Source organism: Gallus gallus, chromosome 1, assembly GCF_016699485.2.
Source record: "Gallus gallus isolate bGalGal1 chromosome 1, bGalGal1.mat.broiler.GRCg7b, whole genome shotgun sequence".
Lineage (NCBI taxonomy): Eukaryota > Metazoa > Chordata > Aves > Galliformes > Phasianidae > Gallus > Gallus gallus.
Genome location: NC_052532.1, coordinates 119,824,613 through 119,843,086, shown reverse-complemented (window position 1 = coordinate 119,843,086; position 18,474 = coordinate 119,824,613). Strand labels below are relative to the sequence as shown.

At 42.8% G+C, this 18,474-nt stretch overlaps 1 protein-coding gene and 2 long non-coding RNA genes across 6 annotated transcripts in view; 1 reads left to right on the top strand and 2 right to left on the bottom strand.

Moving 5' to 3' along the window:
• Window positions 1-6,774, bottom strand: part of RPS6KA3 (ribosomal protein S6 kinase A3) — a 71,615-nt gene extending 64,841 nt beyond the window's left edge. For 2 of the 3 annotated variants that reach the window (XM_015272663.4, XM_015272662.4), the window contains exon 1: window positions 6,227-6,474. In XM_015272663.4, the coding sequence (XP_015128149.2) occupies window positions 6,227-6,298 (72 nt within the window). In that variant the 5' untranslated portion in view covers window positions 6,299-6,474. Of the gene's footprint in view, window positions 1-6,226; window positions 6,475-6,572 lie in introns of those variants that run through there. The other variant, XM_046903805.1, reaches the window with a different exon arrangement.
• Window positions 6,533-18,165, top strand: LOC121106836. Of its 2 annotated transcripts, XR_005839965.2 has the most exons (4): window positions 6,533-6,809; window positions 9,803-9,893; window positions 9,994-10,150; window positions 12,190-18,165. It is a non-coding gene; the product is annotated as an uncharacterized LOC121106836 (long non-coding RNA). The 2 variants fall into 2 exon arrangements; XR_005839962.2 differs by lacking the exon at window positions 12,190-18,165 and having other exon boundaries at window positions 9,994-12,039.
• Window positions 8,530-9,922, bottom strand: LOC121106838. Its single transcript, XR_005839966.1, has 2 exons — window positions 9,826-9,922; window positions 8,530-8,874 (listed from the first exon to the last, which is right to left on the bottom strand). It is a non-coding gene; the product is annotated as an uncharacterized LOC121106838 (long non-coding RNA).
• Window positions 18,166-18,474: the final 309 nt, after the last annotated feature.

Sequence of the window (18,474 nt, the reverse complement as noted above, 5' to 3'; positions counted from 1 at the left end):
ACCTCTAGAGATCCCTTCCAGCCCCTACAATTCTATGACTCTGTCAAGACAAGGATCTCCCAGAAAGAGTCCAGTGGAGGGCAACAAAGAGGATAAAGGGCCAGGAGCAAGTACAAGGAAAGTCTGAAAGACCCATGTCTGTTCAGCTTATGGAAGAGAAGACCGAGAGGGGATCTAATCAATGTTTATAAATACCTAAACTACAGGAGATAACAGGATGAGGCCAGACTCTTTTCAGTGGTGAGTAGGACAAGGAGTAATGGCCAAAAACTAGAACATGGCAAGTTTCACACAAATATACAGAAGAACTTCCTTACTGTGAGGTTGACAAAGCCCTGGAACAAGGTGCCCAGAGAGGTTGTACAGGCTCCTTTTCTTTGGAGATATTCAAGACTCATCTAAATGCCTTCTTGTGTGATCTGCTGCAGGTTACCACTTCAGTAGTTTCAGGAAATAGAAAAGTTGCTCCATATCTCAGTCTATCTTTTTAGCACAGTCTATTCATATAATCGTAGAATTGTAGGGGATGGAAGGGACCTCTAGAGATCAACTTTACTATTTCCTGAAACATAGGATTTCCATGATGGCCATGGAGCACATGTTGACTGGTGTAGAAGATTCCCCACTAAGTAAAATAAATAAATAAATAAAGATATTGACATGCATGGTTAAGTTCTAACAGTAATTAATTTTGGCAATCTTATGTAAGAAATAATACATCTAATTATATCATGAAACCACCAACTTCTGAGCCCTCAGAACAAAGTAGTTTGGCTTTAAGAAGGGAAAAGAGAAGCATTTTTCAAAACTGTGACTAGCTGAACATTTAAATCACAATGAAATACCCTTTCTTCATATCTTCCGTGCATAGCAAACAAACCGCTCCAACAAATTAACGGCTGAAATTAAAGGTTAATAATAGACCTGGAACCTTCACACTTTCATGAAAAAAGATAACAACATCTTTAAGGAGACTCATTCTATTTTTTACACAATCCTCACTCAAAGGAGAAAAAAAAAAGAAAAAAAGAACATTTCCTCCAAAAACAGTTCAGTGAAGCTTAGGCATACCACAGGGGGTTCCTTGCATCAAAGGGAGCATATGGTAACTGTTACTGATAAGAAGGAGGGAGCAGTAACTTTGTGGTTAAGCCACTGGAGTAAGACCCTAGAAATCAGTGTTGATCTCCCAGACCTAGAACAGATCCCATGCATTATGCTAGACGGAGCCACTAAGATGCTAAACCTTAATTTCCCATCTGTTAAACAGAACTGTTTTCCCCTTCTGTTTCCAATGGGTGAGGCATTTTATTTCATTCCAGAGAACAAGGAGAGAGTAAGTACCATGATATCATGCATGCAAGTAGATAGCACAGTGCTTGCAATAATTAACCACTTTAGTGTGTCTAAACTTAAAAATTTCCTGAAGGGATTCTAATTTCTTCAGTTTTACTGATAAAATTATTCCCCTTCCAAAGTCACTAAGACTGAAACAAGCAGCTACAAGGCTTTACTGTAGTCTGAAGAACTGCGCAGAGGTTTTACTATTGGAACACTGCTATGAATTACAGTTGAAAAAACAAAATCAGTATATATATCAGAGCTCATGTTTTTGATATACAGAAATAACTAAACACCCACCTTAGTCTGTGCCTCACCGTGAATCTAAGTCAAGCACTTCAAATGGAAAACAACTACAATTAGTATGACAGATCACAATCAACTCAAAGTCAGCAGACATTCCTTTAAACGCATCTGTCAGCTGATATCTACCGTGTGCTAGAGACTAGCTGTGGCAAGAAGTACTACAGACGCTGTAATGAACAAAACAACTTTAAGAAAAGAACTGCCAGTATCATCAGAAAACTCATGGAACAACTCGAGAAGTCAAACTTGAACCTTCCACGAGGGAACCAACAACCGGGGAGCACACACAGTGCTGCATGAAGGTTAGGATATTAGGAAACATTTCTTTACAGAAGGGGTTGTTAGGCACTGGAATAGGCTCCCCAGGGAGGTGGTTGAGTCACTATTCCTGGATGTGTTTAAAAACCATTTGGATGTGGTGCTCAGGGACATGATTTAGCAGAGGGTTGTTAGGGTAATATGTTTAGGTCATGGTTGGACTCAATGATCTTTAAGGTCTTTTCCAACCTGAGTGATTCTATGATTCTACGATTCTATGAAGGTGCCGAGGCAAGCTGAGCAAAGCACCTGCCTCCATCCATACACCAACAGCAAGGAATCAGCACCATGTCACATGCAGTAAGAAGTTGTTAAACTGAAAGACACTCCGCAGGTAAAACCATACCAGTAAGAATCTGAAAGGTTAAAAAACAAACAAACAAAAAACCCCAACATGACAACAACACTTAAAACATTTTCCATGCAGAGGGTATATTTTTCAAGTCAATATTTACATATATATACACAGATATATTCCTGTTTTTTAACCTTCAACCCATATATACATAAACATCTGCTATCTGTCTCTCTATCACAGAATATTGCTGAATACAGGGCATACTACTTCTTCAGGTGAGAGTTACACTGCCCATGGCCACTTATAACATTCCATTTGACAGAGTTGAACAAAAACCACCCAAACTTCAGAATACACCGTACCGATTACAGATATTCATCCAAGTGATAGCTGAGTGCCGTAGAGGCACTGCTGAGAATTCTAGCCATAACGGAGAGGTGTTGAATAGGCTTTGAAGTCTGTACAAAACAGCCCATTTAGGTGATTCTCCTTCAGCATTCCACCTAAGTTATTATAAACCCAACTTTCTTACTGTGGAACACAATTACACAAATCAGTACGGAGCGTACAGAGGTGATGGCAACCAGCACCTCTTGGCTTCAGGTGGCAAGAAACCTGATAAACTTCAGATTTCATGCCAGAAATACACACTGACTAAAGAATGCCATACTGACATAAGAATTGAATTACAAACCCCCAAATTATATCGTACAGGGTTCTTTTGAGAATCCACGTGACTGTCAAATGCTAGGACCCGTTGTTTTGTGTGAGGTTCATATAATTCTGGATAGAGAAGACAGAACAAGGAATTCAAGAAGGGGAATTCACACCATCTATTTAGGTACCTAAATAGGTGGTGATAAATCCCCTATCAAGGGCAGCGGAAAAACCTGAACTTTCTCCACAGCCAATTTAGAGCACCTAAATTAAAACGTCTAAAGATAGATGGCACGAAAGCTTCCCTGGATGCCTAGCAAACCATCTCTCCTTACAGTCAGCTCTTTCAACATACTAGTGTCCAAAACTCGGCTGCCGTAATTGTACGCATTCTGCTCCATTCAACATTAATATGCATAGCTGGGAGTACAGATCAGAGGATCAGGGTAGTTATTCAGGCATCCAGATACAAATTCAAATCAATACTTAATTTGCTTGAAAGCAGATGGCTTGAAATAATGGGCACATTTTCACTATGAAAAACAAACCTATACTTGTTATAGATCTTGAGTCAGACCCTGCGTCAATAGAAGACAGTGTAGTTCCATAAGCTTTCAGGTTGTTCTAATTTAAAACAAGAAGCATTTAGAAACAACAACAGAAGATGCACCATGAAATATATTATCTTTTAAGTACTTTGTCCAACAAGTTTACACATTGAAAATGCTGCAGTGTACATTACTGAACTAGTTGTAATTGTAGGAACAGAAATTCTGCAACAACTGCTCTCTCAAAACTACAAGTACATATCTCCTCTAAAAAAGCCTGTTTGCATTATTTCTTAAAAAGGATTATATTCTACAGATCTGCTGTCCTGTACACATAAGTTACAGCAGCTGTTGATGGTTAACTATGCTATGTTCCAAATAAGTACTAAAGGTATTGCACTCCTACTGAATTTGCTCACCTATCACAGCAAATCACCCCCTCGTTGGTAGAAGTGTAAAACTGAATGTGGGACTCCACTGGAAACAAATAAAAAAAGAATCCAAAATTAAACCTAGAGAGATAAGACAGTGTCTGAGCCACACTTCAAGCTCAATAGCTCATAACTGAGTGGATAACAGTGTTACAAGGACTGCATGGGCAAATCTGAGACGTTAGCGGAAACTCTCTGCCTCACTATTACAGCTGAAGACATTGCTACTATCAAACTATGACTGAAATCACAGTGAGGTTTCAGGAGGATGTAAAAAACATTTCTGCCCAAGGATACTCTTGCAGGATAGGGTCTGTAATTAGGAGACTGCTGTGTTATGGATAAACACAACGCATGCAAATTGAAAAATCTAAGTTATGTATTTAGGTCATTTGTTTATGTATTTAACAAACATCTATTTTCACGGAAACATCATTTCAAGTAAGTGATCTTTCTAAGCCTGTTCATCTGAAACAGTTTTATAAGAACAACCCGGTCATTTTCTAGAACCGAGTGTTCCTTCTTGAGTAGGGTCTTAAGGTGCACACCTGACCAGTTGCTACTCCATGCTTTGTCAGTGGTCCTAGGGGATTTCAAGGTGTCCTATGACACACTGCCATGTGTTTACAGTAGTTTAAGTACTTTTTTTTTTTAAGAGGTGAAATAATTTTTTCAAGAAGTTTACAACAGTGGTTTAAAAACAACTCCTTTCTGAAGTACACTAACATAAGCAAGTAGCAAAGTATAATCAATCATGCACATACACACACTTCAAATAAAGCAATCTATTTTGCTACGTTTCTAGCGTATATACCCTACTACTATTCAAGCTGCATTGAGGACATACAGGGAGCATGGAAGTCTGAAGTAACAGTTAGGATCTTTTCTCTGAAACCTAAGTCTAAGCGCTAAGCAGTCCTTCAGAAAAATCTCTCCTAACGTTTTCCCTTCAAACATTACACTGCTATTGTAGTTACTCTCCATTAAAAAATAAATAAAATCATGTAAGATCACCGCTTCAGAACTCAGTGATGGAATTGACAGCAACCAGCAAGAACTTAAAAGATTGCTCTGTCACATGAGGACTCCTTCTGACCCTCAGAGATGCAGTCACTTTAAGCAGCAGGAATACACGCATCAAAACAACAAACGCTTCTGATGCTGCAGGAACTTAACAGCAGTTTCTCTCTCTGCTCTGCTCACCTACAGAATACATCCTAACCTTGCTTGTAACAGCTCTGGGTTGGCCAGAGTCCATACCGCTCAAGATCAGCACTGTCTGAAGTAGACTGCCTGCACATCAGCTGGAGCAGATTCAGGCAGAAGCTGCGCTGTCAGAGGAAGCCGCTTCTTTTCAGATGGAGTCAGGGCGCACTGTGAACTACTAGGGAAGCACGGAGCAAGCACAAAGGACTGGGTAGGTGTACTGTTTACAGACATCCAAACCCAGAGCTCTTCCAGAACGTAGAAAAAAAGAAAAAGAAAGAAAGAAAATAACTGAAGGCGTCCGTGCCTTTGGATGCGAGTGAATCTAACGCATCGGTAGGGTAAGGAAAGCAACCTCGCGTACCCCGCCTGGCAAGCGCAGGACACCTCACCGCTGCCAGCGGCAGGAAGCCGCACGGCGCTGCGGCTCAGCGATGTTCCCCACCAACGCCGCCGAGCACGAAGCTACACCGCCGTATGACGGCCGCGAGGTTTCCCAAACGCTTGCGAAACTGCGGACGCGACCGCGTCCCGTCCGGACGGGGGGCAGCGGCGGCCGGCGGGGCCGCCCTTCGCCTCGAGGGCGCGGGGCGAGGTGAAGGCAGGCCGCGGCCCTCCTGCCCCCGGCGCCGCGCGGAGACGGCGGGGCCGCCCCGGGAAGGGAAACTCTCCGTGACAGTAACCAGACACCGCGCCGGAACAAAGCGCCCGGCTCGGCCGCAGGTTATTCCCTCCCGGGGAAGGCAGGGGGCGGAAGGGGAGGCGCGGGCCGGTCCCGTGCTACACGTCCCGAGCCCCGGCGCGGGGGAGCCCGGCCGGCCGCGGCCGTGAGTCAGTGCCCCGGCAGGAAGCGGCGCGCAGGGGCCGCCCCGGAGGGAGCGAGGGAGAGAGAGGGAGGGCCCCGCGGGGACACGCTGCTGCCGCAGGCTCCGCTGCCCGCCCCGAGCGCCCTCGGGGAGAAAACTGAGAGCGACGGCGGCGGCAGCGGGGTCCCGTCCGCCTTCGCCGTACACAACTCTCCCCCGGCACCCCTCGCCCCGACCGCCCTCAACTCACCCCACCCCGCAGGGACCCGCGGGCTCGGAGCTCGACCTCCCCGCCGCCTCACCCCTGGCTCGTACCTCCGTGCTGCTCTCGGCCGCGCTCTCCACAGCCATCTTCTGCCAAGGGTCCGCCAGCTGCGCCAGGGGCATCTTCCCCGCCCGGCTCCCGCAACTCCGCGCTCCGCTTTCTCGCTCCCCCGGCGGCGGGGCGGGAGCGGCGAGGCAGACGACGGGCCCTCGGAGGGTCGCGGGACAGCCCGACCGGCTAAGAACGACGGCGGCAGCTCCAGCGGCGACTGCTGCCCGCTGCCGCCGTCCCTCCTCCCGCCCCCTTCCCGCTGCCAGGCGGAGCCCCGCTTCCGCCCTCCCACCGGCCCGCCGCTCGGGCACAGCTTCCGCTCACAACATGGCGCCCGGCCCTTACCTGCCCGCTCAACGGCGCCTGCGCGCGGCTGCGGGGCGGGAGTGTCGGTGCCCCCAGCTGCTGCGCTGCGAGGAGGGCGGGAGGTCTCGGGGGTCCCGTCGGACAGCCGAGGGACCGGGAGGGTTGTCTGCACCTCACTGCCCGGCTTTGCTCAGCGCTGCGTAACCGTCCTTGTAGCAGCACCTGAGCGGGTTTTGCCTTCTCTGGTACCGTTGCTTGGTGCGGTTAAACCGAGACGTGAGTTACAGGGCTGTCGGAAAGCCCAGCCGAGGGCTGGCACTGCTCAGGAAAATGAATTGGAAGCGGGGGGGAGACTGAAAGTTTGTTTGTGTAAGCTGAGGAGTAGCTGGAGGCGAGGGAGGAGAGGGAGGGAGACGTGGTTCTGTGTAGTGTCATTAGGCAAAGAGGGAAAAGCTACATTAAGATGCAGGAATTTGTTTTTAAAGCAGTGCTGCTTAAGCGGTGGTTGGGCTTCGTGAGTAAGAGCTGCCCCGAGCAGGAGAGTCATACCTGTGCCGGCTGAGGGGCAGGAGATGGAGCTGTCAAACGCCCCACACGTTCTGAGAGGAGCATTTATTTCACTCCTTTTTATGCTCAGCTGTTAGCTAGTGCACAAACAGCTGACTTCAACGTATCATAGAATCACTTAGGTTCTACCATGAAGGTGGAATCACAGAATGGCTTAGGTTGGAGGAGACCTCAAAACCCACCCAGCCCCAACCCCTGCCGTGGGCAGGGCTGCCCCCCACCAGCTCAGGCTGCCCAGGGCCCCATCCCATCTGGCCTTAAGTGCTTCCAGGGATTGAGCACCACAGCTTCTCTGGGCAGCTGTGCCAGCTCCTCACTGCCCTCTGAGGAAAGAATTTCCTCCTAACACCTAACCTAAATCTCCTCTCTTTTAGTCTGAAGATATTCCCTCTTGTCCTATCTTTATCAGACTGTGTAAAAAGTCGGTCACCCTCTTGCTCATAAGCTCCCTTGAAGTACCGGAAAGCCTTGATGAGGTCTCCTTGGAGCCTTCTTTTCTCCAAGCTGAACAAGCTCAGCTCTCTTGGCTTGTCTTCACAGAAGCAATACTCCAGCTGTCTGAACATCTTCACAGTCCTCCTCTGGATCCTCTTCAAAAGTCTGACATCTTTCTATTGGGTCCTCAGGCCTGGATGCAGTACTCCAGGTGGAGCATGATGAGAGTGGAATAGAGGGAGACTCATGTCTAGCTTTTTGTCCATCAGGACCCACAAGTCCTTCTCTTCAGGGCTACTCTCAATGAGTGAATGTCCCAGTCTGTACTCATATCTGGGATTCCTTCAACCCAAGTGCAACATCTTGCAGTTGGCTTTGTTAAAACTCATTAGGTACTCACGTGGCCTCTAAGATCATCTAGTCCAACTACTAACCTGTCACCACTATGCCCACTAACCTACGTTTCTCAGTGCCACATCTCCACGTTTCTTTGCTGCCTCCAGGAATGGTGACTCCGCTACCTCCCTGGGCAGCCTGTTCCAATAATATACTGAAGTCCAGAAATGTATGCACTCTTACACACTTCTCTTAAAATGTTAAGCACTGTAATAAACACCCATCCTTCCGCAACATCAGATGCTTTGGCTGACATGGTAGAATCCCTGAAACATGAGACAAGCAGCCAAAGATGGGTATGGTGTCACACCTCTAATTCCAGAAGGCAGGTTTTTCAGAGCACTGTCTGAGACTTCATGCTCAACAGTCCCCGCTGTCCCAAAGCATTTATAGGTTTTTACAGATCAGGTGCTTTCTTCTATCTTTGGTAACTCTTCACATTCTTTCAATGTTAATTGCTTAAAAAATAATAATAATTTATTTGTATGGGAGGGGGGAATGGTGAGAGTGCTGGTAATTAAGAGTTTGTGTGTTTGTGTATACACAAACGCATGCACATGCATACGTCACTGTAGTGAACATAGGCTGCTTACATTTCTGCCCAGTGGAATTTTTTTAATCCCATTTTACATTCATGTAAACATTAATATCAATCTACAAAGAGGTACGAAGTCACAGGCAGGCTCTTGCTCATGGTGAATCAGACTTTAACTGGGAGACTTCCATGTCTGAAATAAAAGGTCATAGTTGAATGATCCCTTTAAGCCATCGCTTCTGCCAGGAGGAGCAGCCGTGCCCTCCCTCCCCTTGCTCACTGCCTGCTTGCTTGCATCACCCTGTCTTTTGAAGTGGTGCAATTGCTTGTGCTGCCACGTGGTGAGTTGGACCGAGGAGCTTAGCTTGGTAAAAACTTCCTCGGATCCTTTTTGCTCTCCCTGCCCTCCTAAACAAACAAACAAAAAAACCCAAATAACTACAAAACCAGAGAAAGATAAAAACACCAAAAAGTAAGCAACACAATACAACTCTATCAAAGTTTGAGTTAAAAGTCAGAGAGAATTCAGGACTGCTTCCCTCAAACGCACAGGACATTTTTAGAACTCTGACCAATTATTTATATGAAATGTAGAGCAAGGTAACAGAAAACAGATAATGCAGTAGTTCTTGGCAGCCTTTGTGCTTAGCTCAATAGCAAGGAGCAATTGTTTCTGATAGTTTTGCTAGCACCAAGTCACTTCAGTCTCATACTGGTGTCTGGAACACCGAATAGGAAACTAATGTTCACAGCAGTCTAATATGACCTCTGACATGCAAATCAAGACTTCTATACATGAATCATAGAATCATAGAATCATAGATTCTGTGATTCTATGGTCAGGACTTCTATATTTGAGTTCATGTAAAAGTCCACAAAGAATAAGTTTCCTTGCATCCTCCCAGAGATATCATTTGCTATTCTTTCACAGGCATAAGTCACATTACATCATAAAAACTCATTAATTTGTGTCAATTACACAGTTAGTGCATACACCTGAGACTTGCCATTAGGGAACAGAGCCCAGTCAGGTGAAAGGTGACAGCAACCACAGTAGGAAAATATATTGCCGAAGCTTTCATCTCAACACAGTTCAAGCAATCCTTCTTTAGATGATGAGACTTCCTTTCTCTAAATTAAAATTCCCACAATCGCTTCCTTTCAAAGTTGTCTGTTTCTTTCCTGTCATAGGTAGGCACTTGTTCTGAATTACTTGATTGAATTTGTAAGCCTTTTTTTTGAGAAGAAAGAGTCAGTGTCGCATTTCTGATAATGCCTCTAAATGTTATATGCTGCTTGTCTTTTATCTTTCCCTTTATGCAATCTGTGAACCCAGAAAAACAAGGACAGAGGTCTTACGCATTAGCATAGAAGAGGGCTGCAAACAGTAGGAATCTGACCTTCTCTCAGGCACAGGAGTGCACAGGGTAAGCGGAAGTATGCTGTCTCATTGTTCAGAAGGTTGAGTATTATGACATCACATTTTTAAATTTTATAAGGCAAAAAGCTGCATTCGGATTTTAATAGGAGCTACCCTGCAAGAACAAACCTCAGGGCAAGAAAATCATCTGGAAACTTTCTTCACGAGGAAGACAAACACACCAGTTAATCTCTGAGAGCTGTGGGGCATTCTGACCTTCAGATCCTGCTAAACTCAAGAGTTGGATTGTGCTCAGAGTGAGAGGTATGATGCCGAAGCTATTCTGCCTCAAGACAGCAGCTCCTGTTTCCCACTCCTTTTGATCTCAGACCAAAGTAAAATCATTGTTTCACCCATAGTAGCAAATCTTTTCTTCTACAACCATCACTACTTATATCCAGTCATCACAAATAACCCTGTCACTAGTCTAAAGGGAACTGATTTCACCTTTGCCTAAGTGGTTGCAATCATTTTACATCCAGACAGATGTTGCGCATTCACTGCGCCAGGAAAAGTGAGCAGGTTCATTAGGAAAAGGGTAGCATATGGAACAGAAATGAGAGCGTTATGTAAAATCTTGTTAACCTGTCATTGTATGAATTAGGTGAGCTTCCCAAGGTGCACCATTTTTATTTTTATTCTTTTTAATATCACTTCTAACAAGTCTAACTAAAATGTTACCGCAGTGAACGGGAAGATGTTAGTTTAATATGGCTTGGCAGCCTTTCCCCCACTGAAGCCACTTTGATGTGTGAGCAGTAGAAATCAGGAAAGCTTGCTACTGGCTGGTGGTATCTAATGCTTACTGGCTGGTGGTATCTAATGCTTGCCTAGCTTTCGAGTAGCATTTAAGGCAAAAATCATAACAAAGTCAGTTAATCACCATAACAATGCTCCTGAAAAACAGTAAGTATAAAACAGGATTTAGTATTAGGGTTCTAGTATTACTAGAAGAATAATACTTGGGATCTAGAACTTGCATTTTTAAAAAAGAAATGAAAGGGGGAAAACAAAAGCAAGCTATTTATGGTAACAAAAAAAACAAATTCTACACTCATATAGGAGGTGTAGTAGTGTATTGGGTATGAATTATAGTGTAGTATCTTCTGATTAAAGTGAACAGAATGTGAAAAAGTAAATGCACTCCAATGGTGCAAACTGAAATTTGTTTTCAAGGATTATGACCATAGTACTGAGATATATAATTTGCTTTTTGTGAACAAGAAAATACATGGAAGTTAGTGTTCAAATTTACACGGAAAAAAAAACCAAACTCCAAGGAGTTAAAATAAATAATAATAATAATAAAAATCAATAGAATTGGTTTGTTTAGCTAGCAGTTGAAAAGTCTCATTCTCTTGGGACACCTGAGTTCAGTTTCTAGCAGATCACAAAGGACGACTGTGTAATTTGGTAAGTCACTTAATATAGATGAGATTCAACTAAGCACGCTTAGTCTTCCTTAATGATGTTTTCAAAAGCGTGAAGAGGCCTTGATTGGGGAAGTGTAAATACATCCTGCCAGAATAGAATAAGGAAGCCTTAGTGGTAATTAGAACTGGTTGCTCTGTGCTTTGGATACAAATATAAAGAACGCCTCCTTAACCTCATTGGGATATTGAAAGCATGGTTTCATTGATGTTTGGAAAGCTGACGAACACCAGAGGGAGAGACAAAGTGCTGAAAGAAGTTCCCAGCTGGTGTGAGTTGTTGTAGAGGAGGCACCACAAGTTGTGCCGTCTGCCCCAGATGTATGGAATTGGCTGTGTGAACCAGGGTTACAGAGCTGTAACCAATAATTAAAAAGGGAAAAAACTGAAGTGAATGGCTATTGTGGATAAAGACCCAACCTGGCCTTGCAAACAATGTCTGCTGAAGGGTGCTTTCACTATTACAGGCCCCTCGATGATGGAATTGTACTGGAATGCAAACATTTCCTACAATTTCCTCTAGCAGGCTCTTCTTTGAAGTTCTGATCCTGCAAACATAGTAGAAGATGCAATAATGACCATAATAATACTTTAAAATCCAATGTATATGAAACGTGGTGTCTGATTCACCACTTACATCTCTGACTTTTCTGTACATCTATGTATATATGTATGTTTATATAAAACTACACCAGTATTGCAAGAGTAAATCATAATGGATGAGACTCCGTGGCATTACTGATCTGCGTCTTATCTGTGGTTACCATACTAGCAGGAAATATTGTGCCTGTGGTTTCCACATCCTGAGTGGAAATGTGGAATTCAATAACACACTGTCTCATTACCTGTCTCCAACATATGTTCTCGTTTTAGTGCTTCTCTGCATATGGATAGCTCAGATTTGTCTTCCGAATGACAGCGCTTACCCTGTTCACCACAGTTTGAGAAACCTTTTGCTGAGATTTGATATCTTAATGGAAACCTACTATCAAATACTGGATACACGTTCTCACCCAGTTATGGTTGATTGCTGAGAATCATACCTTAATTTCAGATTGTAGCAGTCTGAGACAAAAAGGAAACAATACAGTATAAACAAGGATCAGTCTCTGAGTGTCAGGGTTCTGCTGGGTTACATATTACACAGGCTGGCTAGATACAAAGTTGATGGAAGGGGAATGTGTGACTGCGTTCTATTTACACAAGAGGAGTACAGCAATAACAAACTTGTCAGCCCCACAAGTCACTGTTATAAAACACACCAGGTACAGAGGAGGCCATAGCTTTGTGCATACCCTGTCTCCTCCCCAGACCTAAGAGCTTAAGGATCACACACCCTTCTGTTATTGTCATCAGATGAGGTCTGACTTAAAGACTCCACTGACAAGAAAAGCACAGTTTATCCAGCTTTTTGGTGTTCTAATGTTAGTACCACCATTTCTTTATTGGCCTCTCTCAATTAAACTGTATTTATATCATTCTCCATCACTGGTGTACTCCAAAAGCTCCTCACCCGATCATATACCCTAACAATCTAATTCTTCACTGTAGATTACCCAGTGTCTCTTATTCAGGAATCACTTTTAAATCTAGAAGGCTTTACCTCCTCTTTCCTGCCCCTTAATCATACACAAAAGGATTCTCCTGACTGAGCTAATGGTTATCTTTTATCACACTGAAGAACACTTGATTCTCATTCCCAACAGTTTGCCATTCTTTTCTGGAATACCTGCTGTAGTGATCAGACCTACATATACATTTTGCTACCCCTGATGCTTTGAAATGGTAAAATGTCCACGTTTCTTCAAGGTGGCCCACTCATTCTTTCACCAGCATCTCACATTTGTGCCTTACCTGTCCCCCCATAGAGAACCAAGAAGTGCCTTTCTAAGGGTGGCTCAGGTTTATGGCCAACCACCACGTCTATACATTTTCTCCAGTGATCAATAAAACCGGTAGCATCAACAAAAGTAAATCACAGGGGGTAGTTATTGTGCATGGTGTACATCAGGCAGTGTGTAGTATTTTCCCCATCTCCTTGTATGGTATCTCCTGTCCCACTGCAGCTGAGAGCTCATCTTGTGAGCCCCGGCACCCTCATGATTCAGATGTGAGGCTTTACTTCCATATTGTTATTTGATTTACTCCCAGTATTGTTAATATATGACTTCTAATATGGCACTGAGGGGACATGGTTTGTGGGCATGGTGGTGATGAGTTGACAGTTGGACTAGATGATCTTGGAGGTCTTTTCCAACCTTAATAAATTCTATGATTCTTTGATTCTGTGAATAAGGAACCTCACTGATGTTTGACTTACCTGGAAGTTTCTTTTTCACCGCTCACTATGAACTGGGGATTGACAAACTCCAAACCATACTTGCACCCTTCCTTCCAACAGAATTATGTGCCCCATGGCTAATTTACAGGTGTAAAGGACAGGTGCCTACTTGGAATATGGACATTTTAGATCCCCAGAACTCTTCTCAGGTCCTTGTGGTAATGCAGTCTCACAGCAAGTCCTGATTTTCGTCATCTTAAAACAGCGCTTAATGAAGGAGAGGCACAAACATGATGAAAGCCAGCTCAGTATCTGAAAGGAGTGAAGAAAAACATGGTGGTCCTGTCACCCTTGTGGGTACCACACTTTGCCCTTGCTGTACTGACTTGCTTTGTCTTTTTTGATGGAGGAAAGTCTTGCTCCAGAGTAACTACCTTGCCAAAAGGAATAGCAAGATGAGCTATGTTTATACTGTACTGCAGAGCAAGCAATGGCTGTGTGTTCAGATGTGGTTCCTTATTTGGAGCTTCATTGTTGTATACAACAGATTAGTCAGAAACTATAAAGCCTTTGCTATTGGAGCTGTAAAAGTTTCTGGGCTAAAGTGTACTTAGTGTAGTAAGTGATATGGACTTGACATACTGCTGGATCACATTAAATACTTCAGGTGGAGGGGAGGAGGTTGTGGAATACTTTTGGTTTAGTGGTCATTCTCCAGTAAGTGAAAAGGAAGATAAAGCAAGATGTGGGAGGAAGCAGAAATGGGAGTCTGAGAATAGGTGTGATAAACAGGAAAGAGGAAAAAAGCACAGAATTATTTTAAAGAGCTTGTAAGAAGCAGTTGTGCCTTGAAAATGAATAGCTCTGTAATTCTCTATAAGGATTTTTGTGTCAGTATTTACTGAATCGCAGGAAATTGGAAACTCTGATTTGTTAACAGCGATAAACTGTAGAGATTCTCTAAGCAGTTGTGGAGATGTGCCAATATTTTCTTTTTTTAGAGCCACTTGATAAAAGGTTAATGAAACAAACAACCGTTCGGTGTCACATTAAATCAATTACAACCGGATAGAATTTCCAGTAACTTCAGTTAAATGTTTGCAGTAAGAAGCAAATTTTCAGCCATGAGTGGGCCTACAAGTTAATAGCGTCTTTGGTATTAAATCATCGCAGACAGTAGAAGGGATTAAGCTTGTTGTCGGGATCGTATTCCTCCCCTACTGATTCACTTGTAGCAAAAATGAAACTTTGTCTGGCTTCAAAGGAGCTATTTTAAAAAATCACAATTTTCAGGAAGGGATGACGTTATTTTGCCTGCTTGAGCCGAATGAATGCCTCTATGCTGTGCACAAATGAGCTGCTTGCCCTAGTTGAACAAAAGCTACGATGAGGGCTTTGATCAGCGCTGACAGTGTTCCTGCACTATTTCAGTGTCTCATTCCTTTGTGCTTTCTAGAACCACTACTAATGACGTTGCTTAAGAGAGTGTAAATTGCAATAAGATGTCCATCTCCAGAGAGTGCTGAATTAGTCCATTGCGAGGATTCTTTAATTATTGATGTCATTGCAGCAGATTACTTTGTTGTTGTTTTAATAGTTTCTCAAGACAAAGAGATCCTTTATGAGCTCCTTAAAGAACTACTCATCTCTATTACAAAATTTGTCCACTTCAGTCCACAGAAACCCTTTTTATATTAGTGACACACCAGTGCTCTTGTTTAAAGAGTTACATTCCACAGTGGGTTTATTTTTCCTTGGAGACAAGCGGGAAATCTGTCACTAATTTCCTACCAGCCAGCTCTGACTGCCTTTTCTCAGTCTTCTCAATCCTCTGTAAATTTCTTCCATTTTGTCTTCTGAGTACAGTTCTGGTTCTCTTAACTTCACTCGTCTTTCTTCTAAGGTATTCTTTACCCCTTACAAGCAGCCTCAAGATGGTACTTGGCAGAAGAAGCTGGTCACTTGCACTCTCTACAATATATCAAGCAGATCTGAGGTGCTCACCCACCTTGTGTACATCTGTGTCCTCATTCCTCTATCCTGCCCAGTTGTCTTTATTTTCACTTATCTCCTCACTGCATGCAGTGTGTCCAAAACTTTACTTCCACTTTTCACACCCAACTCCTTTTTCTCTTAAAAACTTCCCACCTGACATACAAGAAACTTCTCTAATTCTCACTGTCATCAGCTTCTTATCAAATTGTGCGCCTTCATGAGCTGCATATTTGCAATTCAGCGTTTTCTGCCTATTGCACTGCCAGAAATTGCAGTTGTGTTGTTGTAGTGCTCTCACCACCTCTCATCGCTCATCAGCCAAGCCAGGCTCCTCCAATCTCTCTTGCCATTTCTTCACCTTTACTTCTTTCTGCTTCGTATCCAAATTCAGCTCCATGGCCCAGAACTCTGTCCTGGCTTACTTTATTAAACTCATTTTATTCTTTACCCTTTTCATGGTTCCATATCCTTCTGCATCTTCTTTTCTACTTTGTCTCTTTTGTTTCTCAGCCTCATGCATTTTTAATACCATTCTGTGCTTCAGGCCTCTCAGCGGAAAGCCCTGCTTTTTTGCAAATTCCCTCGAGTATTCTTGTATCCACATTAGCAGTGTCTTTCAACTGCTGTCCCAGAAATTGTATTTTTTCCAATAGATAGAAAACTCTTCAAAGATTTAGCAGAACCTTTTCTACCTCCACTCTAAAAGCAATGAATGTACTTTGGAGAGATTTTTCAGAGCTAGAACCACATTCTGTGTTGTCCTCCAGGGCTCATATGTTGGGCATGCGAAGACTGCCAGACCCTAATTAAGGTCAGTTTTGAACATTCTGGCAAATGGTTTAAATTCATCCCTGTTTTATTTAGAAGTTTCAAAATTTTTGAGGGAGTTTTCCCCACTTAATAAAAGACTAAAGCTGCTTTAAACCTTAGGTATCAGTAGGTCCCTAAAGTAAAAAAAATAAAACATATAAAGGGGATATTCAGTTGCAAACCTTTGAAAACCACACATAATGACAATCACAACAGTACCAAATTTGAGGGAGAGTGCACAAAACAATGTATTAGGAGCAGCTACAAGAGAAAGTTAAGCTCCCCTTTCTCTTTTTTTGTGTTTCTCCTATACCACTACTGTGGAGACTGAAATAACTCCTCTCCCAATGATGGTGTCACTGTTAGAGGCACACTGTCATCTTAATTTGTTTTCTGACTTCAGAGGGGGAAATAGACTCTGACTGCTGACTCACTTGTTAGGTCTGAAGTCAAGTAGTTACGTTTATTTCATCTTTTTGGCCATGAAATTGGTGTTTTAAATATCTACCGCCTTTGTAGTAGGTGTAGGTACTCATATCCAGGAAGGAGAAGGAAATAAACAGTCTGAAGCAGCTAAGTTTGTTGTCAGAGATCAGATGTGACACAAGACAGGAATACACGAGATTTTTACAGAGTTTAATAGTTTTCCTCTTTCTTTCTGGACTACAGCACAGGGATGTCCTTAACCTCAATGGTTAAGATGAGTACTGGCAGTGTCAGCAAAAGATGGTCTGGCTGCAGATCCATCATTCATGTTTTTATTTTTCTCTCTTGGCCTACACTCTGGTGTCTCTTCAAGCTGAAGTAGAAAAGTCTTGTGGAAAATCGCTCTGCAAATGAACCTGTTTTGGCCATGAGTTTGCTCTGATTTAATTAGCCTTTGTTTTCCACGTGTCTGTGAGGCTGAGGCAGAACTTCTACTGCCAACAAAAAATATTGTTTGGTGTCCATGTATTTTACATACATTTTGAAATAAAGATTGCAGTTTAGTCTGGGCTGGCAAAGTACCAGCTAATGGAGGCTCCTTCTAAGAGCACATTGTTCTTTTTGACCCTCCTTCCTGGGGGCACAGTCCTCTGCTGGTTGAAGATGAGAGGGGCTCCATCTTTTTTAACCACTTTGCATCTTTGGGCTTTTAAACCATCGATTAGCACTGACTTTCCTAAGGAAAATGGAGTTTTTGGTTGTAATAATAATAATAAAATGCATATTTGAAAGAGGTGAATGGCTCTAAATATTTATAGCAAGGAAGAACACATATAAGAAATATAATAAAAAGGATACAGATTGTTTCAGCCATGTGGTTTTCCTCAGGATTAAGTAGCACTGCCTCTATTTCATTCTATTTTTCTGAAATCCTTAGAAGTTATTCAATATCAGATCTAATCTTATTTTCTGCCTTTAGCTTGCTTGTTTTTAGATCCTCCTTCTAGAATTTCAGTAGGGAGCTTCTTGCTGCTTTTTTCCCTTTTTTGTTAGGCTGCAGAACAATGCAGTAGAATAAATTTGATGATGTATTTCTAAATTCTCATGGACTCAGTGTTTTTGTTTTTTCAGTTTATGTTTGTCACACTTCTAATCATGGCCATGCATTTTAACAGCGGAACTGCGCATTTCTGTAGTAATAAACAAAAACAACAAAACACCCCAAAGAATTGTAGAAATGAACGTTGCAACATTTTCAATATTCATTTATTTCTCCCCCCCTCCTACACTTCAGAACGTCTCTTCTTATAGACAGTTAAAACTAATGGCAAACTGTCATTTAAATACAAGGTACTCGGAAAACTAGTGTACTAGAGCATTAAAACAATGAATACAGTAATTTTGCCATAGAAACCACAGGCATACTTCAAGTAAATATCTACAGTAGCAAAGCACAATCTAAATTACTAACTCTTATTTTAAATTAGCAATGTTCATCCAGATGTAGAAGATTGTTGCACAGTATTCTTTGATTTAGGAGTTTTGGGATAGCTGTCAAAATAGCTGCCTGGTGTAATATCATAAAGACATTGTGTCTATAGTCAGGCACTTCTAGGCTGGTGTGGCAAGGCTTTCGACCTAATGTT